Source organism: Schistocerca cancellata, chromosome 4 (assembly GCF_023864275.1).
Source record: "Schistocerca cancellata isolate TAMUIC-IGC-003103 chromosome 4, iqSchCanc2.1, whole genome shotgun sequence".
Taxonomy (NCBI): Eukaryota; Metazoa; Arthropoda; class Insecta; order Orthoptera; family Acrididae; genus Schistocerca; species Schistocerca cancellata.
This window is the reverse complement of record NC_064629.1, coordinates 745,528,330-745,555,939: the sequence shown is the minus strand read 5'-3', so window position 1 is coordinate 745,555,939 and position 27,610 is coordinate 745,528,330. Positions and strand designations below refer to the sequence as shown.

The following is a 27,610-nucleotide window of genomic DNA, read 5'->3' as shown; positions in this document are numbered from 1 at the left end:
TCTGTGTCATGTGAAATGGAGAGAAATCTGAAACTGACTAGGACATGTTATGAAAACATAAACACTGCATTTCAATTTGCAGAATGTTTCATGTTTATTTCTTAAATGTCATCTTTTTCTTAAAGCAGGGAATATTTGTTAAAATTATGATTTACTTAAAAGTGGGTTCATTAATTTGTGGTACTGTACTAAGTGAGGAATACCTAATAAAACGAGATCAGTGGCATACTTGTGCATTTTACATGTCCTATTTGTGTCAGCTGTGTCATATTTTGAACGTAAATCCATGTACATGTGTTTAATCTTGTCCTTAAATTGTTTATTCAAACAGATGTACAGTGGTTGCACAATTGATATCACCCCACCAGGAATTACTGCGAAATCAGTTTTGCTTTCAAATAATTTTTGTTTTACTGCAGGTGGCCTGCGTACCCATCTAACACCAGCAGACTGCATAAATCAAGCATTGCGCCAGAACGATGATTCCATACAAGCTTAATCAATTCCAGCACCATATCCTCCAAAAACCACCCACTTTATCTATTCGTACAGTTACAGATTTTGAAAACACTTCTAATGTTGGTAAAGTCTTTTACTTGAAAACTATGAATGGGAGCAATTTATGTCCACTTACCGTTTTCACACCTTGACGTAAGAATATTTGTATCTTTCTCTCCTGTGGTGTCAACTGTATAATTTGATGGCATGTCAAAATATACGAGGGTTCGGTCAGCATTCCCTATCTGGCCAAGAAGTTACTGGTTTTCAGTGTGCCACTTGATTATGAAGCACTGAAATTTCACAAGTTTTTCTTCATAATCTTTCAGCAGCTTCTACACAATTGAAGTTCGCCTCTGAAGTGAATGCTTCATAAAAAGACCAATCCGGTTGCAGCTAACCTTAAAATTTTTGATTTTTTGAACTAGAGCAATTTCATGTACCTTAATTTTTAAAATTTCAGTGTTCGCAGGTGGGCATTTCTGATGCTGTTCCTTAACAAATTCATTTAAAATTACTGCAACAGCATAATACCACCCATATTTTGGCCCACTAAAGGCTTTTGCGTGACTAGTACACTCAAAGAATGTCTCTCTTTGCAGTCGCCCATGTCTGAAATTACTTTCATGAATTCCATTATAGGAGATCTGCAGCATTATTAGCACTTTTTCCTGTAAAAGAAATAACTTCCTTCTTGGATCTGGCACTACAATGAAAGTGTTTCATTATAGTTCACTAACACATGCACTTTGCAAAATTCAAAGAAACAATATGTGAAATCAGAATGAGCCACAGCTTACCAACTCATGCATCAATCCTAAAGCTTTAAGCATTTTTGGTATTTGCATTAAGAAATTTATTTTTGTTGTTATGAATTATTTGCAGGATGCTACATTCAAAGATGAATTCCTATTTTCTTGGGGGTGGGGTGGGGGAGGGGGGGGAGTACATCCATCTTCTACCTCTTTTTTTTTTTTTTTTTTTAACTAACATAGAAGTTTTACACCAGTATTTAGGTTTGAATCCTGCAAAGCATGCCTATGTAGCTCTGCTTATATTCAATGGAAAAAGTTAGCTGTGGTGGCTGGCTCCTAGCGCCATGTTTCACAACTCCCACTTGCTTTGCATTTGATCGATTCTAAGCCCTAGGCTGCTTTTTGGATCTCAAAAATTGGAAAAAAAGTGTGGCTCAGATTCGGGTATATACAGTAGTTTCTTAAGTGAAATTACAAATAGTTCCAATTGTAAATGTTATGTTCAAATAAAATAAAAAAGAAAAAAAAAATTCTGGCTGCAAAAAGACAACCCTGTATGATTTAAGACTCCCACAGTCACACTGTGATAAAACTAGTGCTGGTCACTTGAGATCATGAAGCCTATTAATACACAGGCAGCTTCTAGACAAAATACTAGACAGTGTTCTAAACGTACTTACTACCCCATTAGGGGTTTCCTGCAGTGAACACTAAAAGAGAATAACCTGTGGCTCACATTTTGACATGATAGTATCTCACTCATGAAATGAAACTGCCTTGAATTTTGGAGGAGACTAGTGATCTTGATAGGCAAAATTTGCACTCTTGTCCTTTTCAATTTATGTGAACAGATGGAATGAATGAAATAATTCAAAAACTGCAACCAAGACTGCACATTCTACATTTTATTTATCTTATTCACTTTAAACACCCCTCACAACTTTTAACAAACAGGAATTTGATAATATAAACCTGGCAAAACAATTTGTAAGATGGTGTCAACATTTATCACAGAGGTATCTTGCAACAGACAAGGATTAGTGTTCTACTCAGTTACCTGTGCACCGATTCTTCCAGGTGTAGTCAGTTCACACGTAGATTAAAATACTTTTAAATAAAACCTCTTTACAAAAAGGGAGACATCATGTAGAAAATTATTTTACAAATCTGTTCTCTGGCAAGACTCGACAAGGCCACGACCAACTGCCTGTCCCATCCTCGCTAAATTAGACTGATTTTTTAAACTGTAATGCCATGTAAATGTAAATGTCGTGTGACCAGGGCTTCTTGTCAGGTAGACCGTTCGCTGGGTGCAAGTCTTTCGATTTGATACCACTTCGGCGACTTGTGTGCCGATGATGACGACGATGATTAGGACAACACAACACCCAGTCCCTGAGCGGAGAAAATCTACCACCCAGCCGGGAATCGAACCCGGGTCCTTACAATTGACATTCTGTTGCGCTGACCACTCAGCTACCGGGGCGGACGCAGTGCCATGCTATATTCAGTACCATTAGTAAAAGTGATCCACAGACAAATAAAAACCACCACCACTACTTCCCTTCTGTGCCCAATAATTAACCTTTTCTTTATTGCCAATCTCTTTTTATCTGCATCACAATTCCTCTATTTGCAATCTCTGATTATATAATAGGGTTATTCGCAAGTACCTCCAGCGTTTCAGAAGTTGATTATGCAAAAACCACATGACATACAAAAAATACCCACACATTAGTGGCTAGACCATTTCTCCAAGTTTTTAACTCACATTTTACAGTTGCTAAATATGGACATGGTTTTTGATTCGGCAAATGTCAAGGTGTGCGGGGAATTCATTGACATTGCTGCTGTATGCCACCATGAAAGATGTCAGCCCTGGAAATCTGTTCAATCAGCTGGCTATCTGCAGGTGCGAAATAATTCGATGCAACAATATGATCTTTTTAGTTTGTTCCAAAGTACACAGAATTCACATTAGGATGACAAAATAGTTCTAGTTGGGGAATAACGGATCAGCCACAAACTGTTTAACTGTTTTATTTCAGTGCATTAACTGGTTTTGGGCTACCATGCCCCTATTTAGATGGCTAATATTTTCAGTTACAAAGATGTTTTGGTCAGCAGTATGTCATCTGCTCCCACACAGCACAAAAATATTTGAGTATTTATTGCCAGTTTATAAGTTGTTTCATTAATAAAAACACATTGAAAGTGTCTGCAATTATTTAGATATAATGTGAAATAGTTGTGTTCACTTACGTAAGTTCCAATTTGTTTTGTTGTAGTCCACATGGTTTTCCAGGTCACTATCTACTGGAACTTATGTGAACACAACTATTTCACATTATGTATTTATAAATGCAAGCACTTCGGCATGTTTTTATTAATGAAATATAAAGCGGCACTACCTACTTAAATATTTTTGTGCAGTGTGAGAGCAGATGACACACTGTTGATCAAAACATCTATGTAAATAAAGATATTAGCTATCTGAATATGGGCATGGTAGTCCTGAACTGGTTATGGCACTAAAACAAAACATTTAAGAAATATTTGTGACCAGTTGTGTCATTCGCCAAGTATAATAAACGGTCACAGCATTCACAAGATACAACATGGATAAAATTAAGTAGTTTTAAATGTTTACAGTAATAATAATGCTGGTAGAATCACTTGCACATCTGTGATGACACATCATCGCTGAAAGTGCTTCCCACAAATCCACATATTAGTGTTGTAACATGTTTCCAATGTCAAATGAGAGGCTTCTTTGAGAACTACTTCTGGATTTCTTCAAGAAATGGAGGAAGGGATACTCTAACACACCAGTTTGTGGTTAATATTCTGGCTACTTGCAGTATGACAGTGGAAATTTGTCCATTTATAGAAAAAAAACTGTGTATCATTCCTTTTTCCCATGTATCTTGATATCTTTACTTTTAATGGACGTTCTAAGGAAATGAAGAGAGACAACTGCTGTTTTCATTTGGTTGGTTACTCCTGGAGGCAATATTGCGAGTTAGATCATCGTACAAGGGTTATCGGAAACTTGCACATGCATTCCTGCCACTGTGGCTTATCAGTTTCCCGTGTAATAAAGATGTATCTCATTCAGCTATTCCCTAAAAGATACCTGTCGGTAAATTACTGGATTATTACAAACATTTAAATAGTTTTGAGGAATGCAATGGTGATATATAAACACAAATGTCTTCTTTGTCTTTTATATGTTACAAAATATAAACTATCCACCTTCTTATATAAAAAGGCACTCACATGAAAAAACATATACTGTTTTGTTTTCTGTTTAGCACTAATAATACAGTGAGGAATACAGTTCTTGTAAGTACATTTATTTGAAGAAGAAACAACAGTGTTTCTTGTTGTATAAAAAAACATTTCAAATTATTACAAAAATATAGCCAGTACTGGGCGAGGAAGATTAAAAATGCCTAGCTCTGGGGAGAGGAGATTGAAATACAAGTGGAGGTAGCTTCTTGTTCTGTTACCAGAGGCTCTCTCATCCTAGCAGTGACTGAGGGAAGTACAAGGAGAGAGTCTTTTGCAGTTTGTTCACAAGTCTTTACAAAGATAGAAAAGGTGCATAGCAAGATGACAGGCTCAGAAATTTTGGAAACACTATATGGAGCTCCAGAATTGGAAATAGAAGATACTGACAGAGAAGATTCGTACTATCCAGACAGAAGTATGAGTGATTGATCAGGTACACATGTGTTTCCATTGTCTGTACAGCAAGCAGCTCATTCTTGTGTTCTGTATTGTGAGCAACATTCACGTCTTCATTTCAATTTGTGACTTCCGAGTGCTTCTACATTCAGACAAAGGTACTGACTATCAGTAACTATCTGTAGTAAAGGTAGTGCGAGTCTCTCAAAGGAGAGTGAGCGAAATTGGTTCTAACTACACGATCAGCCAGAGCACCCAGTTTTCCAGAGAGAAATGGATGCAGCTTCACATTTGTCAGGGCTCTAGCCAGTAGTATGTGTTTATTTTCTGTATGTCATACAGTTTTTGCACAGATGCCACTGAGCATTCTGACTACTGTATTTGTCTCTTTGACAACTGCTTGATTTGATGCATCAAAATGAAACAACATTATTGCAACAATGAAATGTAAACACAATCTAAAATTAAAACTCTATATGCCATAAAGTGCCTGCAGTGAAGTTACATGACACTTGTTTTGTAAAATTTTGAATGTGTGTGTCCTATAAGACCCAAAACTCAATGATTGCTGGTCAACAGACCAATGTTTGCAATCAGGATTTGCAAGTAAATTGCTGAGTAGCAATAGATTTTGTGCTACGATGCCCACGTTACATTTGAATGACAGTGGTACATACATCAGCAAAGATAAAGAAAAGCATGACCCACTCCATACAGTGAACCCATTTTTTTTTATTTTTCTATCAGTAAATTTCGTTTTCATCATGGCATAAACTTACAATAGATAATGCTAAGTGTCCTTTTTGTGACAGGGCATTTAATTACTTCGATTGCCTCTCTTATATTCTACTACTGAGTTCATGGCTGCTGAACAAGCATGGAAGATTCTTGAAACTTTACAGAATGGCCACATTTCTGGTGGTGTTTTGCTATAGCTGACTTTTTCTGCTCCAGTGGCATGTTTGGTATGTAACATTCATGCTCCAAAACTTGAGTGCTAATGGGTCTTCCAGTTTCATCAATGTAGATTTCACTGCATTCACCTCCAAGTTTGTAGACACTTGCATTGTGGAGAGCATCTAAGGGTGGGCGTCAACACATCTCAGATCCTGCAGCCATACTGAAATGAGGGCTCAATTCCCTGTGCCATAGAACCTTGCGTACACCATCGCTGATTCCTCAACATGTGGTAAGAGGGCAATAGGAAGATTTTCTACTGTATATTTGTGGGTTTTGTCTTTCATGTACCTCATAACTCAATGTATGTCTGCACTGCTATATCCACTCACACAGAAAGTTGTCTTGAGCTTGCTCAGTTCACACTGCACGTGTTTAGCACCACTAATCCAGTGAACTTGGGCTGTCAGCAAATGCAGCATAATGACTTTCATGTTGGATGGTGGTGCGAATTCACATGCATGTACCTGTTGATGCCATCAGTTTTGAACTACCATGCTGCACAGAAGAACGCTACGCAACATATGCTGACAGCCCAAGCTCACCAGCTTAGTGACAATAACCACATACGACATGAACTGAGTGAGATCAAGACAACATTTAGTGTGAATGAATATAGCTACAGACATACAGTGAGCTATGAGGCACAGCAAAGACAAAACATACAAAAGTATAGATGAAAATCTTCCTGTTGCTCACTTCCATTACGTGAGAAATGCCAGCAACCATGTAGGCAAGATACTGCACCACCGATATTCCAGAGTGGCCACAGGATCTGAGATCTGTCAAGGAACACAAAGGATCCCATAGATGCTTTCCACACTGTAGGCATCTACAAACTTCACAGTGAATGCAGTTAAGTCTATGCTGGTAACACCAGGAAACCCATTATGCACTTGCATAATGGAGCACAAACATTACGTATGACTGGGGCGCAACAGCAAGTCAGCTGTAGCAAAACACCTCCAGAAATGTGGCTGTTCTATAAATTCTCAAGAACCTCACGTGCTTGACAGCAACCATGAATGCAGCGGCAGAAAATAAGAGAGGCATTCGAAATAATCAAATGCTCAAACAGCATGAACAGGGAGGATGACTACAAGTTACCTATGGTCTGGCTGCCAATAATTCCAACCCAGCGAACCACATGTGTTCACCAATAAGCTGCACCACTTGACCTGGGTTTGGCAGCAAAAATGGTAGCCATGAGAGAACTGCTGTGTGGCTTCAATGCTTTGCTCTAGACGAACAATACTCCCTGGGTTTGAGCTACCAAGTTGCTATTGGCAACCAATCACCTATGAGACTTACCCAGCAATCAGTCACTAAAGTAGCCCATACAATAGCCTACCAATTCGCTACTGCCTACCAATCAAGTACTCGAGTTTCCTTCCAATCACCTACCAGAGTAGCACAGGCAGTAACCTACTGTACAGCCATCCCCTACATAGCACCCTCTCTTCGAAATCTCCAATGATTTATGATGTCAGTAGCCACGGGATAACCAAGAGAGATGGTATACAGGCGGAGACATATGTCAGCACCCAACAAATAACTGCCCCGAAGAGGACATCGACACTTTCTCGTGCACTATATAGTCATCAACAAACAGTTGCAAGTTGCTGTTTGCTCTATCCATCACATTATTTATAGAAAACAAGAGCAGTCCTGCTGATACCCTCATCTCTGGTTTCTATTACTCAAGAAGTCTTCAAGCCACCCACATATCTGAGAAACTATTCCATATGCTTAAACATTCGTTAACAATCTGCAGTGGGGCTATCTGGAAAGCTAGGAATGTAGAATCTTCCTGTTGCATTCCATCCATGGTTCACAGGATATCGTGTGAGACAAGGGCAAGCCGAGTTTTACAGGACAGATGCTTTCTAAATTGAAGCCAATTTGTGGACAGAAGCTTTTATGTCTCAAGGAAATTTATTATACTTGAATTTAGAGTATTATCAATAATTATTCTGTAAACCAATGATAAGGATACTGGTCTGCAATTTTGCAAGTTGGTTCTTTTACCCTTCTTATAAATAGGAGTCAACTATGTTTTTGCCAGTTGCTTAGGACTTTGCACTAGGTGAGAGATTCACAATGAAGATGAGCTAAGTAAGGGGCCAATCCCAAAGAGCACTCTGCATAAAATTTAATTAGGATTCCATACGGACCTGGTGACTTATTTGTTTCCAACCCTTCTAAATGACAGGGATGCATACTTCTATGTCCTCCTGACTGTCAAATGATAGTATATCTATAAGGCCCTCCTATGTGAATGATTTTCAAATGTGAAATAAATTTAAAACTTTGGCTTTCTTTTGCTATCTTCAATCGTCACACTAGACTGGTCAACGAGTGACAAGATAGAAGCCTTTGACCCACTCCCCCCCCCCCAAATATAAGACTTGGATTCTCAGCAAGATGTTTAGCTAAGATGTGACAGTGGAAACATTTGCATGCTTTGCGCATCAAACTTTTTATAGACACAGGAATTTGAAACTTTGGCCTGATGACATTTCCACCTTTTTTGGAAAGAGTGCAACAATCATTGTTTCCTCAGCATTTTCCAAATTTTGTTATTATATGACAGTGGGTCTTTCCACTCCTTAATACATTTACTTTGAACATAGCACCCATGTCTTCCTCACAAATTGAGAGGACACTTGTATGATATTTTCCACGGAAAGTTCCACCTACTGCAAACAAGGTGAATACAATGCACTACTGCAAAGTCTGTTTAGACAGAGGGAAAAGGAAGACAGGTTATCACATTAAGGAGGAGAGTACATGGCAGTGGAATGACTGCAATGTTGGCCTTTGCACCCCACAGTGCTTCGCTGATTACCATATTAAAATTAATTACATCTGAACCATATAATATATTCCGTTTCAGGTATCCACTTGTTAATGTTCCAATACTACTTTTTGTATGCTGACAGAATCATAATTACACCACTCAACGGAGAGAGCAAGTCAAATGTTTTCCTTATTTCTTTTTTGAGACTTGTGTGTGTTTCTTGTTCTCATTATAAGGTCTGTTTGAAATGTATATTCCTGAAAGGTACATTCTTTCTCCTTTTAAATGAAGCAAGAATCATATACCTATAAATTCATTTGCTTTACAATGTCATAAAAGAGTAACCCAGAATTACATCATTTCACAACCAAGTCTTAGGTATGACAAGGACAGTGTTGAAAGTGTTAGACAATATGTTAAAATTATCTTGCATCACACATGGGCAAAAATTCTGTTAGCCAAACTTCCTCTTCATTCTATTTCACTTCTTTGTAATGTACAAATGGCATGTGTCAATTCCAATGAAATGAATGTGCAATCAGAAAATATTACTGACACCAGAAAAGCAAATTGCAGTTGGCGGTATATAATATGTTCTAATGTTTTACCTCAACACACATGGACCTTAATAAAAAGTCTCCTGGTTTACATGTTTCAGTGCCCACAGGGATTTAACAACATTACAATAGTGGAAACTAAAACTCAGCCCATTACTGACCACCATACCCTCATATTCATATACACTGCCACTTTCTTTTCTTTTACACTTCAAACGTTAGATACAAACCTTGATGAGGTGGTGTTGCTACATTTGGAATTTTTACATGTCCCGAACTTGCAGTCAGACTCGAAGTTCCTGGTGGTTTAGGCAAAATTTGTGGTGGCTGTTTGGTTTTGGCAGCGGCAGCAGCTGCACCTGCATTGGCTGCAGCAGCCGCCGCTGCCGAGTGAAGGTGAACGGGGGCAGCAGCACCACCTAAAAATTAAAGTTTTATGAACTGCAGCCAAATTACAAGTCTAGGTTATGAAACAGCAAAAAAACACACATAGCAAAAAAGCACAAAGTTATGATCAAATCAGAGATGAAAGTAAAAGGAAAAGTCATGGCAAGAGCAAGCTACACGCTATGATGACAAGTGCATTCACAAACTTGAACAATTATTCAATGCAATGGTGTCAGTACACATTTACTAACATTTCCACTTTGGAACTTCATTACATGTTATTTTAAATATTTAATAATTGTTTATATAAATTTCAGTCTGCGTTTTTTAAGAGAAGACATGAAAAGAAATATTACAGCATACAAATATAATTTAGAAACTATTCTTAATGTATGCTGCCCCATTAAGAAAAACTGATTTATCAGTATTTCGTTTCATTCTATGCTCTTCGGTGTACATACATACTAACATATTGTAACAAAACAAAGAGTTAATGGAATATTCAATTCCAGGGTCTCATCAACAATGAAGTCAGCTTTGGTTAGGAGGCCTGAAGAATGAAAATTGTCTATAGTCTCACTGTAAGGAACACCTTGTCATTTGTCACAAAGAAATCACAAACACATATACCAAGGTGACCTAATAGGGAATTTAAAAGAATACAACACCCCCACTCCCCAAATGTTAGATTCCAGTGTGTTAAGCACTACAGCACTTCACTCATACTCGGAGGAGACGAGAACAGAGGGAGATATATAAAGGTAATGATTGTTTTACTTAGTGTACAGTATCATAAATACTGTGCCAAAAATTATACCCAAAAGAAGAATAAATTTGATGGGGCACAAACTGCTGAAAAAATACAAATAAAGCATTTCATGTTGAGTCTTTCATGTATGAAATTAGGTTACCAAAGCAAAAATAGTCACAATATATTTTCTACAGCTCATACATAATTTAAGAACATTATACTTAAAGGAACACCAAAATCTGCTGATGAAATAAACGTTCATTAATAAGATTAATTATGGTTATTCAACTATATTAATAGATTTTAATGTCAATTTATTACGGCACTTTGTTACTGAAAGCAGTTTCAGTGATACAAGATGACACGTAAGAACAATACCATACAGGGCGATGCAACTAATTTTACGACACTAGTGATGACAGGTTGACTACAGCTGATAAATATTTATTTCATCAGAAGCTCTTTGTGGTTCTTAAACATGTCTTTCTCCAAAAATAGTCTGCTTTTGTGTATTGTTATATGTTATAAGAGCCCTATAAAACTACCATGAAGTTATTCAGTTATCTTATTCACATAACACACTTCTAACTGTGAAAAACTCTTATACTGGTGCAAACACACAAACCTGTTGTTATAATCTGTGTATGTGCTGGAAAGCTTGCACCTTGCACAGCAGCAGACTGATGAATGATCTGAACTAGCTGATGATTGGTAGTCTGCAGAACAGCTGTACCGCCCTGCGACATCACTGCGGGAAACTGTTGTGCACCAGGTATTGCTAAGCCTGCTGGCAATGCCTGTAAATGCGATACAACTACATGGTGGAACTTTATTTGCCTGAGTTAGAAATTTCCTATCCTATTATATTATTACAATTACTTTTTCTCCAAATTTATGCAATCACAAGAATAAAAGTAAACAAAACTTCATGAAAATGAGATGTCACCGAATTACTGCTGGGCATAATAGCAGATCCAGTAGTAAAAGTTGTTTATTATCGAGTTTTGCACAAAATAAAGGAGTAGTGATGACCTGAAAGGTTATGCCACCAGATACATAAAAACAACTAATGAGTAAGCGCTAGGCTAAAAAAAATAAAACAGAAATAGTTGTTTTCACACAACATATGAAATCACGAACCGTTGCTAGAACCTTATATGACAACTCTTGTGCTGCATGTGTTAAAAACACTAACATGGAGAAAAGAAACAGAAATAGGAAAATAAATGCAGAAGATTACAGACACTAAAAAAGGTGCTTCACAGGGAAATTTGCCTTTGCACTTTGGGGGGAAAAAAACTCTTTAAAGATACGCTATTTCCCTTTGATTTTGCAAAACATAGTAACACATTCATTTAGTATTATAGCACACAAACAAAGCCTCAGAATGGATATACTTGAAATCTTTATGACTATCATAATGACAGCAAAGGAAGTGGAAGTGAAGAAGAAGAAGAAGAAGAAGAAGAAGAAGAAGAAGATAATACATAAACTGAGGCTGATAGGTGGCTGTGGGGTTGCATATTTGATAGTGTTCCCCAACAAAACCCAATCCATTCCCTTGCAAGTAACTGATAGGAGCTCTGAGAACATGCACTAGTGAAGAAACAGGAAATTATTGATTGCAGAGGACATAATCAACAAACACTTGGTGATGTACATTTATTTTAATTTAAGGTAAATATTTTTAAGATAGTGAATAACTACTTTAGATACTTGTTCTATTAGTGAGATGGATGTCTTCATGACCTGTGATGCGAGTCAAACACACAGTGATTTCCACAAGAAGATGTTCATTATCTTTCCCTTTTTCAGAGAGTGTGACTCCTTAATCACATACACGTGGTGATCAGTCAATAAGAACAGTGAGGAACCAAGTGTTACGACACATAGATATGGCTCAGAGCCTAATATGGAACAGTCAATAACATCCCAACAAAGGATATTGACATCTACATTCTCATAAGTGCTCCATATTCTTTCAACACAATCTTTGGTAGAAACATGTCATCTTATTTATTTATAATATGATCTTTTTCTGTACTGCCATCGTAAAAGTACGGGGGAAGTGAAACAGAGAAATACACCACTAGTAAAAAAATTGTCAAATCAAAGCCACAACTCACCTGATGTATAACAGGAGTTGGTGTTGTCGATCGAATAACAGGGCTGTGCACAGTGCGATGCTGGGGAGACGGAGATGGTGCTGGAGTGAGAGCCCCAGCTGGTGTAAGAGGCCCACTGCCACTAGTAGCTGGACCGACAGGACTGCTGTTCTTGGCACCGTGGGTCAACACCTGGCTGCCCGGGCAAGCCTGCAGGCTCGCAGACTGGGATATCAGAACAGGCTGTGGTGTCTGGAGATTGACAAATGATTGGACAGACGGTGGAGAACTCGCATTTTGCGGAGACTGCAAACTGTTGCCAGTAGCCGCAGACAGTCTCTGGGGTAAAACGACAGTTGAAGTTTGCTGGTGCACACTTCTGAAACCCTCTTTTACAGAATTCCCTACACTGTAGTTACCAGCTGTCAGCGGAGCATTAATGTTAGAGCCCTGTACAGTCTTCAAGGATGGTGGCTGTAGTAGAGGTAAACTGGTGATAATGTCTTTCACCAAATTTGCCTGCGGGGCAGTTGCAGATAGGACAAAACCAGCTGTCGCTGTGGCAGCACTGTTTTGAGGAGACTGCAGCTGCACGTGATACGGAGAAGGAGCAGGTGACGGAGGGTGCTGGGGTGCAGGTGATCTCCTCGGAAGTGGGCTCGGAGATGGAGTAGGGGGTGCGTGCGGTGACCTTGTAGGAATGGAGAACGGTGAACTCGGAGACGCAGTAGTGCTTTGAGGTACAGTCATTTGTGAGAGTGATAAATTTGCCGAAGTAAAGACTGTACCAGGTGGACCGACAAGTATATTGGAAACACCACTAGATCCGACAGGAATGTTCGAATTATTAAGTACTGTCGCTATGCTAGAGGATCCGGAAACATTTGAACTTGCAGAAACCGCTTGAGCGAGTGCTGGAGGTCCAACAGGGGCACCGGATGGCCCAGATGGCATTCTGGAACTCCCAATCTGAATACCAGAAGTTTCCAGGCACAAGTTGTTGGAAGAGTCACTAAAGGATATATTGGAAGAACTGATAACAGCTTCTGAATGCCCAAAAGCTATGCTGGAAGCTACAACTGCAATTCCCGAAGAACTGCTCGAACTCTTAACTGGTGTACAAATAAAACTTTGGGACTGTGAAGTGGAGACAACAGTCTGAGATGTAGGGCAACTAACAGAAATATTTGCCGGAAGTGCATGTGGCGAATGTGAAATTGGAGTGAGGACAAAATGTTGCGTCGACACGGGGACTGGTGCAGCAACTGACCGAGAGAGGTTACTGTTGGCACCTGAAGCACCCTAAAAGAAAAAGAAATGAAATAATTCAATACATGAACTTCTGAATTTCCGTATTTTACACTATATTAGGATTTTGACAAGTTGCAAAATGTCAATGGGAGCAGAAAAAGTTGAAGTAATGCACAAAAAATATCCTAACAAACATTCAAATAATCTGCTATAGCAGTAGAAACAATAAAATCCAGTAACAAATTAATTTGTCAGGTAACAATTCAAAATAAAATTAAATGAAACATCACCTGCACACACAGTGTAAATTCAAAAATGGCTGAAAAATAGTCAGAAACAGGTATTAACACAAAAACAAATTCTCCAGTGTGTCCAAAAACCAACATATAAATTTATGGGCAAAATGATGGGCAAACATCTATTAGGCGCACTACGAATGTAGTGGTGTGGACATGTTGGGAATGTGGATCTCACGGGGAGCGTGCAAGCGATAAGTCCCTGCAGACGCACTATCCTCTGTGCCCGCGGTGGCTCAGATGGATAGAGTGTCAGACATGTAAGCAGGAGATCCCGGGTTCGAGTCCCGGTCGGGGCACACATTTTCAACATGTCCCCAATGAAATATATCAGCGCCTGCTTGCAGCTAGGGTGTCCATTTAATTATCATTTCATTTATAGCAAAGCTGCATGGTCATCCACGGTAACTGTTCTTTCGGGAACAGATACTACCGTCATATATATATAAATTTATTTTACATCTTCCCATGAAAGCCACTCAACTATACAAATTATTTGTAAATACTGAGGGAAGCAATTTTAGTCAGTCACAAATACACTTTTATCTACAATTTGTCATAAAAAGTGAGGAATGATTTCAGCATTTCTCCCAGTCATTATATAAAGTGATTTTAACATTAATTCTATTACAAACTCATGACAGAAGATAAATAAATATCAAACAACTTCATTTGAAGTCCTTAAATAATTCAGTCCACTACTGTGTTTTAACTATATAGTAGTTTCCATTTTCAAGTAACAAATGTTTTCTGGAAAATGAAATGGACAGTGCTTGCTTGTTAGCCAATACGCTCAGAAAGGCTATCTAAAGCAAAGAGCACATAAAAAAGAAGCAACTGAAATACCAAAATGAAAATAGTATTAATAACCTTTCAGTCAAACAGAATGCATGCATAGTGTAATATATACTTCCAGGATCTATCTTGTCATTCAAACACTATAAAGCATTAATTCAAGACAGCAGAAAGTTTACAACTCTTATGTCAGAAATAGCTGCTAACGATGAATATATTCTCAAATATATTTCATAGCTTGTTTTGTTTTAGGGCGCAAAAACAACTCCATCATATGCACCCATGTCAAAACTGTAGAACAAGAAGACAAAGAGAGGAGTTGAAAAAGATTGCACCTCAATCCCAATCAATGGAATAGACAACAGCTGAAAACGGGGACATGGAGAAAGGTCTATAAAATACACCATAGAGAAACGGAGGTCCAGAAGTAAAAATTAAATGACCTTCGTCATATAGCTACAATGGATAAAAAGTAAAACGTGGTCGACAGCCCGCTCGTTGTTTCTTAAAACAGCCGATAACTCAGAAAATAAACACATACGAGAACTTAAGTGGTTAAAAAAAAGGTCATTCCGTCAGGAAATGGTGGACCATCAAAAGTTGAGCACAATATTAAGCGATGGCAGAGCACCACTTAATGAATGGCGTTGGCTAAAAAGACAGTGCCCAATACGCAATCTAATTAAAATGATCTACTCATTGCGAGAGGACCGAGAGGAGGTTGTCTAAGCCGCTGCGAGAGGCATGACAACCCGGAGCTTGTTCCCATGAAGGGAGGACCAGTGGTGATGGCAAAATGACATCATCTATTGACACACATCAACACACAGATCATCGGATGGAATGTAAGAACTAGCGGGCTGAGGTACAAGGACTGCAGCCTTGGCAGCAGTGTCAGTGCCCTCGTTTCCTGCCAGACCAACATAACCAGGAACCCACATAAACATCACAATGACTTCAACAAGAGTGAGCAAGTGACAGCTTTCCTGGAGCCGCTGCACTAAGGGATAGACTGTGTACAGCACACACAGGCTTTGGACACAGAGTTGAAGAACATGACGCAATTGAAAAGCCTGTGACTGTGGATGTACTGAGTGGCCTGATAAAGAGCAAAGAGCTCTGCTGTAAATACTGAGCAGTGTTCCAGAAGCCAATACCGAAAAACGTTGGCGCCAATGATGAAGGCACACCCAACACCACAGTCAGTCCAAGAGCCATCAGTGTATACAAAGGTACTATTGCGAAGTTCCATGTGAAGGTTGTGGAACTGAAGGGGATAGAGTGAGGCTTGAGTAGTGTCCTTAGGAAGTGAATGAAGGCCAAGGTGAACACGGCCCGCCACACAAAGCCAAGGTGGTGAAGGGTTTACACCCACTGGGAAAGTTGCAGGTAACATGAAGTTTAGCTGCCAGAGAAAGTGCTGAAAGCGAACTCCAGGAGGTAACAGAGAAGAGGGACCTGCCCCATAATGCCGATCAACGAGTCATAAAAGAAGGGGGCATAGGATGGGTGACCATGCATGGCAGACAAACAGCATGCATATCTGCTGAGGAGGAAGTCACGGCAGCAGAAAAGTGGTAGTTTTGGAGTTCCTGCATACAGACTCTCAACCAGGCTAGTGTAAAAGGTGCCAGTGGCCAAATGGATGACATGATGGTGGGTAGTATTGAGACGGCGTAAGAGGGACGGGCATGCAGATGTGTAAACAAAACACCCATAGTCTAGTTTCGAACGGACAAGGGATCGGTACAAACAGAGGAGAGTGGTCCTTCTGCTCCCCACGAAGTACCACAGAGGACACACAGGACAGTTAGGGACCGCATACAGTGGGATGCCAGGTAAGACACATGAGAGGACCAAGAAAGTTTCCTATCGAGTACGTGCCCCAGGGATTTTGTAGTTTCAACAAATGGAAGAGCAACAGGCCCAAGATGTAGAAGCCAATTGCACTGCCAGAAATTCATACAAATGGTTTTGTCACTGGAAAAAACTAACACCTTTGTCTATGCTCTAAGAGTAAAGATAATCAAGACATTGCTGAAGATGCCGTTCAAGGAGAGAAGTCCGTGGAGAACTGCAATAGATGGCAAAATCGTGAACAAAGAGGGAGCCAGAGATGCTCAGTGGGAGATAGGCCATTATTGGGTTAATGGCGATAGCAAAGAGGATGACACTCAGGATGGAACCCCGAGGCACAACATTTTCCTGAATAAAGGTGTATGACAAGGCAGAACCCACACATACTTCAAAAATTCGGTCTTTTAAAAATTCCTGAAAGAAACGTGGCAGGCGGTCACGGAAGCCCCATGTGTAGAGAGTACGGAGGATACCAATCCTCCAGCAGGTGTCTTACACTTTCTCCAAATCGAAAAACATGGGCACAATCTGGGATTTCTGCCGAAAGCCATTCATGACGTGGGTGAACAAAGTGATGAGATGGTCAACTGCAGAACGGCGTACTCGAAATGCACACTGTGCAGTTGTTAGTAAATTGTGAGACTCGAACCGCCATACAAGCTGGGCATGAATCATACCTTTCATCACCTTGCAAACACAGCTGCTGAGAGAAATGGGGCAGTAGCTACACGGTAGGTGTTTGTCCTTACTTGGCTTAGATATGGGTATGACAGCGGCTTCATGCCAGTGTCTGGGAAATGTGCCTCTGCCCAGGTGCAGTCGTACGGATGAAGCAGAAAGTGCTTTCCTGCAAGAGGAAGGTGCTGCAACATCAGAATGTGGACATGTCTTGCTCTGGGGCGGAGGATGGGGATGAAGTGAGAGCATAATCCAGCTTCCTCATAGTAAAGGCAGCATTGTAGCACTCACAATTCTGAGAAGAGAAGGATATCACGCAAGCCTACTCTGCTCTTTGCAGATGGAGGAAGGCAGGGTGGGAGCGGCTCGAAACCTCCGCAAAATGGCAGCCCAAGGTGTCAGAGATAGCAATAGGCTCCATGATGACATCATCTGCTACTGTCAGGACGGAAATTGGGGAATGGATCTTAGTCCCAGAGTGCCATCAGAAGTTGGCCCACACGACGGAAGAGGGAGTGGAACTGTTAAAAATACTGGTGAATGAAATTCAGCTAGTTTTTTCACTGTCCCGAAGAATGTGACAAAACTGTTCACGCAACTTTTTATAATGAATGAAGTTTGCCATAGTAGGATGATGGTTAAAAACGCAGCGAATACGTCTCCGCGAGCGAATTGCGTCACAGCATGCCTAAGTTCCCCAACAGACCAGGACACGGTGTGATAAAAAGGATGTGCGAGGAATGGAACATTCTGCGGTGGTAAGGATAATGTTTGTAAGATATTCTACCTTGTCATCACAATGGGGAAATGTTGTTCATCAAAGGTTGCCAGGGAGGAGTAAAGCCTCCAGTCAACCTTAGTAAGCTGCCATTTGGGTGTGGTAGGAGTCAGTAAATGGATAGCACATGGGAAATGGTCACTCAAGTATGCATCAGAGAGAAGGGACCATTCGAGATGATGGGCAAGCTGGGCAGATCAGAAAGACAAGTCCCAATGGAAATAGGTGTACGAGGAGTCAGAAAGGAACGTGGGTGCTCCAGTGTTAGGGCAGAAGAGGTTGATTAAGAATGTCAGCCAAGAGGGCACCACTTGGACAGATTCTGAGCCAAAGGGTATGATGCGCATTAAAGTCACTGAGTAGCAGAAATGGGGGAGGTAGCTGCCCAATAAGCTGAAAGGAGTTTGCCTACGTGACATCAAATGACGGAGGGACATAAATGGTACAGAGGGGAAAAAGTCAGGTGAGGAACGTAAAGGCAAACTGCAACAGCTTGAAGATGGGTAGTCAAGAGATGGGTTGACTATCAACGTCATCCAGTATGAGCAGCATGACACCCCCATGAGATGGAATGCCGACCTCTGGGGGAAAGGTCAAAACAGACCGGGAAGAAATGCGAGAGCTCGAAGCGGCTGTGAGGACACAATTTTGTTTCCTGAAGGCAGAGAACAAGTGGACGCTGCAATTCTAAGAGCAGCCATAAATCCTCTTTGTTGAACTGAAGACTGCAAATGTACCACTGGAGGAGAGTCATGATGAGGAAAAACACGAAGGGGTGTCACACCTTGATGGCTGATGAGTAGCAGCCTTCAGAAACTCGCTGATAAAGGGCGCAGAGGCAGGTGGATCCTGTTCCATGTGACCTACATAAGCATCAGAATTCTCCTTCTGTCGGCCTATGGATAGCTTGTTTCAAATACTGAGTTTTGGTAATACAAGGTGTATAAGGGCCAGTAAAGTAGTTGTAGCCACAAGTCAACACAGAAGAAGACTATCACTGAACAAGGGTTTTGCAAACTTCCAAAAAATATGAGCTGACAAAGTCTTCAACAAACTTTATGACACATATGAGATGTCATATCATGCAACTGTTTAAATTGAACACTTGCAAACGAAAACGTCATCATCTGATTGACATTGTTCTTTGACAAGAAAATAATTGTTACTGTCAATATTCACAGATTCAATTTCAGATACCTGCAAACAAACCCATGGATAATACACACCCACATGCATATGCATATTAACCCTTAATCATGAGCATTACTGAACAGTTACTGAACATTCACAATGTACCGTGATTTCTTAGCTATGCAAGTTAAAAGGTATATGGCCAGCAAACCTCAAACAGTTCAAAATATGACAGTCATAGCTACAAGGAATAAAGTGGTGTTCACTTTGTGAAAGACTGATGTCTAACAGCGTGACTGCGACAATGGGGCCATAGGATGTACTTGTCTTCCTATTATTTGAGAGAGAATGAGTCACCTGAACCTTAGTAGCAGAATGATGAATTTCACAATAACAGTTAAAAAAAAAAAAGAGAACAAAAACAAAAATGATAAACTGAGGTAATCCTGCTACCCAGTTAACTACTGGGATAGACAGTAATCCTGAAATGCATAAAAATGTTACCCTCAAGTCATTTAAGGGAATCAGACACAACTGTAAATTTTTCAATGTTTAACCCATTTATCTCCCTGGTGGTTGGTTGGTTGGTTGGTTGGTTGATTTGGGGGAAGGGGCCAAACAGTGAGGTCATCAGCCCCATCGGATTAGGGAAGGAAGTGGGCTGTGCCCTTTCAAACAACCATCCTGGCATTTTGCTGAATTGATACGGAAATCACAGAAAACCTAAATCAGGATGGTTGAACGCAGGTTTGAATCATCGTCCTCCTGAATGCAAGTCCAGTGTGGTAACAATTGTGCCACCTCGCTAGGTTATCTCCATGGCACTTAAAAATTGCATAGTGACAGGCAACATAATTACTGCAACAAGTAATATCAGGTGTCCCACTCTTAAAGGGTCCCACGGAAAGTGTTATATAAATCTTAATAAAAGGGGCTATAAAACCAAATTTGAAAATGACATACCGACCAGTGAGAGAGGTAAAAGTGTAACCCGTTCTATCCTTGGCTTTAGGGCCGCCAATGTAAAAGACAGCAGCACCCTAATACTAGCAAAGAACTGAAAAGAGCAGACACTGAAAGGTCAAGGGGGCAACTGAGACTTAGTGTTTTTGAAGTATATTGGTCCTAATTCACGGTCTGGGTGCCAGAAACAGGAGAGGGGGAGGATCGGGGTGCAAGTAAACACAACCCCACTCGAGAGCAGATGTATAAGGGTCAATATGCCCTGTATGCAAAAGGAAGAAGATATGTTGGATGATCAGGATATTGTCCAATGGCGATTGGTGTCATCAGAAATTGTCTGTGGAACTAGTCCGGAAGACACCAATGGCCATGGCCATATGGTTGACTGGGTTTAACACACACACACACACACACACACACACACACACACACACACACACACACACACACTTTTTTTTTTTTGGCAGGGGGCAGAAGGGGCAGCAAATGTGGTACCATGTGCAATTTTATTTACGATGAGTCATCATAACTTGAAGATAATTGCACTGAAGATAGCTACACAGTAGCTGAAATCAATCTGCAATACACAGATTAAAAATTTACAATCGGTGATGCCCTGCCTCCTGTCTCTGAGAGTCAGAGGCGCCACTTAGCCATAAACCTGGCAACAAAAGTCCAAGCAGGGCTGCACCAGAGCCCGGTACATACTATAGTAACATAATACACACCTCAAGAGTTGTGCTCAAGAAGGCAGGAGTCATTAAGTAACAGTCAGATTATGTATCATCTGACAGTGAGTGGAATCATGGCTGTATTACGTGGACAGTATATCGTGGCAGTCGGCCACGACCATGAACAAGCGAGAATTAGATTGCCCGATGGGAAAGGCATGGTCCGGGGGAATAAGCCAAGCCTCCCTCTCGGAGGGCTGCCGTCCAAAGTCTGCTTTCCTATTGCTTCCATGAAAGCAGAACTGACATAACAATTATAGGCATTGTCGATTTCTTTTGTTGTGGTGAGAGTCGCATTTGAATCGCTTTATGCTCCAGGATTAGTCTCTTCACTCATGTCAAAATAATAAAAGAAAACAAGCAATCCACAATGCAAAGTAAATTGAAGTACACAAAGTATTTGATAGTGGCTACAGCGCAATGGTTTGCTGTAATTGGCATTGGTAGTTCAGGCCCAACCTCCACCAGTATCTTATGCAACAACAGTTCATAACACATTCAACCTAACTGCCAGGATATGGTGTCCACATAATATCATGAGACAAGGCATGAAACTGAAGCCATCCCCAGTCAGTGAATGGTTAATTATATAATTATAATATTCTTCATGTGGGGTATCATAATCGTATATTTGTTAAAGGACATTTTGAAATTTTCCACCTCTGATGTATCTCACAAGTATTCAATTAATTTTATGTAGCACAAATGACCAATTCTGGTCATACAGACCATTTTCAAGTGCAGTATGTCTCAACGTGTTATTGTTAAACAGAAGATATAGCTGATCTGAAAGTGGGCACATAACGGGCTAGCATCAGAATTAAAACCAGAAAGCTTACCGTGTTGCTGTTAAACAATGAAAGTGAGCATATATTGTGTCCTATAACGTGGGATTAGTTATAAAAATGTCTATTATTGGACACAGTAAGTTCCTGGTTTTAATTCTGACACTTGCACATTATGTACTCGCTTTCAGATTGGCTAGAGCCACCGTTTGATAACTACCCATCAACACCTACTGCACTTGGAAATGGCCTGTGAGGCCAAAATATGTCAGTCATAAAAGATACAATAAACTAAATACTTGTGAAAACAGTTGAGGTGGACAACTTAAAAATGACTTAAACATTATATAATTTGGCATACCGAGGGACAGAGGAGAGGGGGATGTCTTCAATTCGCCGCTTAGACATCTGGAAGGCAGCCTTGTAAGAAGAGGACACTGGCACTCTCACAAAATGGCTCACAATGTGTTCAGCAAGAGCTGACACATCAGTACAGAGATCATCCTGAAGGAAGCGACCCAGTACTGTTGTGCGTCTTTGGCAGCCCAGAATAATATGGAGCTCGGCCCACACCAGGGACGAAAAGGCACACATTACCAGGAATAAGACATAGCAGGAATAAGACATAGTTCTCCCAGCATTCCTCCTTACTGAATTTAATTAAGACAGCGAGCCTTAACATCAAGTCCCTAAAAGTAATAAGGGTGGTCTGCGAAGGATGTCACTTGAAATGTTCTTCGGCAATCCTGAACAGCTATAGCAATATCTTTGGTCTACCATCCCACCAGCTGGTGATGGACAAAAAATAATAGCAGTTCCAGTAGTGTTGGTGATCACTTCAAAGATGCGTTTCACAACCTCGTTGATGCAACCTGTTTTGTTTTGTTTTAGGGCGCAAAAACAACTGGGGTCATATGGACCCAAGTCAAAACTAAAGAGCACGAACACACAGAGGAGTTAAACGACTATACGTCAGTCCCAATGGACAGAATAGGAGACAGCTAAAAACAGGCACGTGGAAAAAGGGCTAAAAAAAAACACCACGCAGAAATGGAGGTCCAAAGCTAAAAATTAAATGGCCTTCGCCATATTGCCTCGGCAGATAAAAAGTAAAACGCGGTAGACAGCCCGCGCATCATTCGCTAAAACGGCTGATAAATCAGACAGCAAACCCCAGCTGGAACTTAAATTGTTAAGAAATGGGCATACCAGCAGGATGTGGTAGACAGGTTAAATTTGGACACAACGCGATCAAAGTGGTGCGGTAACGCCACTTAGCAAATGACGATGGCTAAAAAGGCAGTGCCCAATACGTAGCCAGCAGGAAGGCAGAGAGAAGGTCGTCCAAGGCGCTGGGAGAGGCTTAATGAGCCGAAGCTCATTCCCGTGAAGGGACGACCATTGGCGATGCCAAAGGACCACCACTCCTGACAGACGGCAACACAGCAGAGATCATCAGAGGTACTCGTAGGCTGAGGTACAAGGACTGCAGCCTTGGCAGCTGCGTCAGCAGCCTCATTTCCTGGCAGACCAACATGACCAGGGACCCACAGAAACATGACACTGACTCCAGGAAGAGTGAGCAAGTGACAGTTTTCCTGGACCCGCTGCACTAAGGATGAGCAGTGTACAGCACACACAGACTTTGGAGGGCACTGAGTGAGTTTGAGCAGAGGACACAATTGGAAAGGCTGTGTCGCCAGATGTACTCCGTGGTCTGATACAACACAAAGAGCTTGGCTGTAAATACTGAGGAGTTCGCCAGAAGCCGATATCGAAAGACACGGGTGCCAATGACGAAGGCACAGCCTGACCCCATGGTCAGTCCGAGAGCCATCAGTGAAGAGAAAGGTACTATCGCGAAGCTGTGGAGAAAGTCCCGGCGGTAGGACAGTGGAAGTTCAGCACACAGACTCTCAACCGGGATAGTGTAAAAGTCGCCTGTGGCCAAATGGATGCCATGATGGAGGACAGTGTTGAGATGGCGTAAGAGGTATGGAAGTGCAGATGGATAAACAAAGCACCCACAGTCGAGTTTCGAATGGACAACGGGCCGGTACAAATGCAGAAGGGTGGTTCAATAGGCACCCCAGGAAGTACCATTGAGGACACACATGAGATTGGGGGACCGCATACAGCGGGCTGCCAGGGAAGACACATGGGAGGACAAAGAGAGTTTCCTATCGAGCATGAGTCCCAGAAATTGCGTAGTTTCAATGAACGGAAGGGCTACAGGCCCAAGATGTAGAGATGTTGGGAGAAACCATTTGCACCACCCGAAATTCAGACAGACAGTTTTGTCAGGGGAAAAGCGAAAGCCATTGTCGATGCTCCAGGAGTAAAGATGATCAAGGCAGCACTGAAGACACCACTCAGTGAGACAGGTCTGTGGAGAACTGAAATTGATGGCAAAATTGTCTACAAAAAGAGAGCCTGAGATGCCCGGTGGAGGACACGCCATTATAGGGTTAATGGCGATAGCAAAGAGGACGACGCTGAGGACAAAACCCTGAAGCACAACATTTTCCTGGATAAAGGCATCTGACAAGGCAGAACCCACATGCACCTTGAAATCTCGGTCTTGTAAAAATGCCCGAAGAAAACAGGGCAGGCGCCCACAGAACCCCCACGTGTAAAGAGTACGGAGGGTACCAGTTCTCTAGCAGGTGTCGTAGGCCTTCTCCAAATCGAAGAACATGGCCACAGACTGGGATTTCCGCAGAAAACCATTCATGACACGTGTGGACAAAGTAACGAGATGGTCAACTGCAGAACGCTGCACTTGAAATCCACATAGTGCAATCGTTAGTAAATGTCGAGACTCAAGCCACTAAACCAGCCGGGCATGTATCATACATTCCATCACTTTGCAAATGCAGCTGGTGAGAGAGATGGGGCAGTAGCCAGAAGAAAGGTTTTTGTCCTTGCCAGGCTAAGGTATGGGTATGATGGTGGCGGCATGCCAGCATCCAGGAAATGTGCCCTCTGCCCAGATGCGGTTGTATGTGTTAAGCAGAAGTTGCTTGTTCGCAAGAGAAAGGTGCTGCAACATCTGAATGTGGATGGCATCTAGCCCTGGCGCAGAGGACCAGGATGAATTGAGAGCATGATCGGGCTCCCTCATAGTGAAGACGGCATTGTACCACTCACGATTTGGAGAAGAGAAGGGTATCACCCAAGCCTCCTTCACTCATTTCCGATGGAGGAAGGCAGGGTGATACTGCGAAGAGCTCGAAACTTCCAAAAAATGGTGGCCCAAGTGTTCGAGATAGCAATAGGGTCCACAATAACATCTTCTGCTACTGTCAGGCCAGAAATTGGGGAATGGATCTTGGTCCTAGAGAGCTGTCGGAGGTTGGCTCATGCGACAGAGTAAAGGGTGGAAGGTTGCCAGGGAGGAGTAAAGCTGCCAGTCAGTAAGCTGCCATTTGGACGTACATGTGGATGCGGTAGGAGTCAGCGAACGGAGAGCACACGGGAAATGGTTGCTGGAATAGATGTCAGAAAACAGACCACTCAAGACAATGGGCAAGCTGGGCAGTCAGAATAGGTGTGTGAGGAGTCGGAAAGGGAAGTGGATGATCCAGTGTTAAGGCAGAAGAGGTTGAGTTGGTTACGAAAGTCAGCCAAGACAGCACCTCTCTGACAGGTCCTGAGGGAACCCCAGAGGGAATGATGCCCATTAAAGTCACCGAGTAGCAAAAACGGCGGAGGTAGCTGCCCAAAAAGTTGAAGGAAGTCTGCCCTGGTGACATCGAAGGACGCAGGTACATAAATGGTACAGAGGGAGAAAGTCAGGCGGGGAAGGGAAAGGTGAACTGCAACAGTTTGAAGATGGGTAGTCAGGGAGATTGGTTGAGTATGAAGGTCATCCCGTACGACTAGTATTACACTGCCATGAGACAGAAATCCAACCTCACGGGAAAGGTCAAAATGAATCAGTAAGTTATGTGAAAGCTCAAAGCGGCCCTGAGGGCGCAATTTCATTTCCTGAAGGCAGAGTAGAAGGGGATGCTGTGATGATAAAAGCAGCCGTAAATCCTCTTTGGGCGACCAAAGGCCGCAAACGTTCCATTGGAGGACAGTCATGAGAAGGAAGAGATGGAGGGGTGTCAACTCGGCAGCCACCGAGTGACAGCTAGTGTAGAGTCACTACTACTACAGGGTACAGGAGCAGGAGGATCCAGCTCCATGGGGTCCACAAAAGCATCGGCTTGCTTGTGAGGTCAGTCTGTGGAGTCCAACACTGAAAAATGATTGGCGATGTGCACTGGAGTGACAGAGGCCGGGCGGGCTAAGGTAGCACATGGCAACGCTGTCGAACAGGATCGAAGGAGAACAGTTGGTGAAGGAGAAGACCTGGACTTCTTTGAGCCTTTCCGGTTAGAGGATGACTCGGGTGTTGTTTGGCTGGAGGGACAGAGGAAGGCTGGAGGGACAGAGGTGGTCTTCACGGGAGTACTCCTCCTGTCCTTTCCTGCCTATTGGTTGTGTAGTCATGGCTTTGCCCCTTGAGGCAAGAGTTTGACAGTTTGTTGCACAGTGGGACGGGGATGGCAATGCTACCTTGACACTGGGTGATTTCACAACCTCCGAGCCGAATTTGAGGGTGCATGTCTGCATGGCCATGTCTTTCATGGAGCAAGGGGTAACAAGAACAGAACTATATGTGCCAGACAGGAGAACACAGGGTTTGCGACTAGCCAGTAACTTGCGAGCTACTGGGTGTGGCACTTTTTCCTTTACCCAAACCTCTTGGACAGCCCACTCAGCTAGCTAGATACACGGGACAATCCCGAGAGAAGGCGGCATGGCTGCCATTGCAGTTGATATAGCGGGGAGGAGGAGGTGGACAATCACACTCGTGTGCATCCCTGCCACAGGTTGCACATTTGGCAGGGTGTCAACAAGATGTTCTAGTGTGGTTAAAATGATGACATTGGTAGCAGCGCATTGGGTTCAGAATGTACAGCCGGACTGTGATAATTTCATACCCTGCTTTGAGCTTGGACACCAGCATCATCCTATCAAAGGTGAGGAAAAGAGTGTGGGTGGGCGCTAAGGAGGAATCTACCTTTTTCATCACATGATAGACGGCAATGACATCCTGATCGGAGAGGTAAAATTGTATATTTCAGTCTCAGTTAGACCATCAAGCAGCCTGGTGTAAATTACACCACGGGAAGAACTCAAAAGTTCTGTGAGCCTCAACACGAACAGGTAGCTATGCAGAAGCAAGGCAGCAAGCAGGTGTTGCGTTTGGGAATCAGAAGCCATCTCCAAAAGCAAAGTCCCATTCCGTAAACGACAGCAGGATTTCACAATGCCAGCAACTGCATCAACATCTTTCTGAATAATAAACAGATTGCCTGTAGCGGAGAACTGACTGTCTTCAGTATGAGAGACCACAAGGAACCGTGGTGCAGCAGGAAGGGTCTTCGAGTCAATAACCTCATTACGTTACATTTTGTAGACGTCGATTGGGAAGATGAGTGACTCATTGCGAGAAAATCCCCCACGATTGCCAGCGTCTCTGATGGTGTGCTCCGTCTAACTGGGGGCTCCCTTCACAAGGGGGCACACCCACCTTAGGTGACTGTTTACATCTCAGGTCACACCTCCTGAACATCTGACAGAGGGGCCAATTGGCAATTTGCGAAGGTTGCAGCTCAGGCAATCACCCCTCCATGGGCCTGGCCTGTACCAGGGGGTATGTGTGAACCCTACCTGTTGACACAGGGCTGGGAATTACGCGTTATCCAGTCACCTGTTACACGCTAGACGTGTGGGCCGGCCTTCAGGAGTGCACAGGGAGGAAGAAGAAAAAGGGAGATCCTCAAATGCC

General features: G+C 42.1%; 1 protein-coding gene across 1 annotated transcript in view; it reads right to left on the bottom strand.

The window, feature by feature from the left end:
* LOC126184416 (mucin-5AC-like) overlaps positions 1-27,610 on the bottom strand; it is a 309,546-nt gene that overhangs the window by 179,779 nt on the left and 102,157 nt on the right. Inside the window, exons 5-8 of the mRNA XM_049926804.1 lie at positions 13,680-13,802; positions 12,522-13,512; positions 11,021-11,192; positions 9,488-9,676 (exon numbers count right to left, since the gene is read on the bottom strand). Coding sequence (XP_049782761.1) covers positions 9,488-9,676; positions 11,021-11,192; positions 12,522-13,512; positions 13,680-13,802 — 1,475 coding nt within the window. The remainder of the gene's footprint in view (positions 1-9,487; positions 9,677-11,020; positions 11,193-12,521; positions 13,513-13,679; positions 13,803-27,610) is intronic.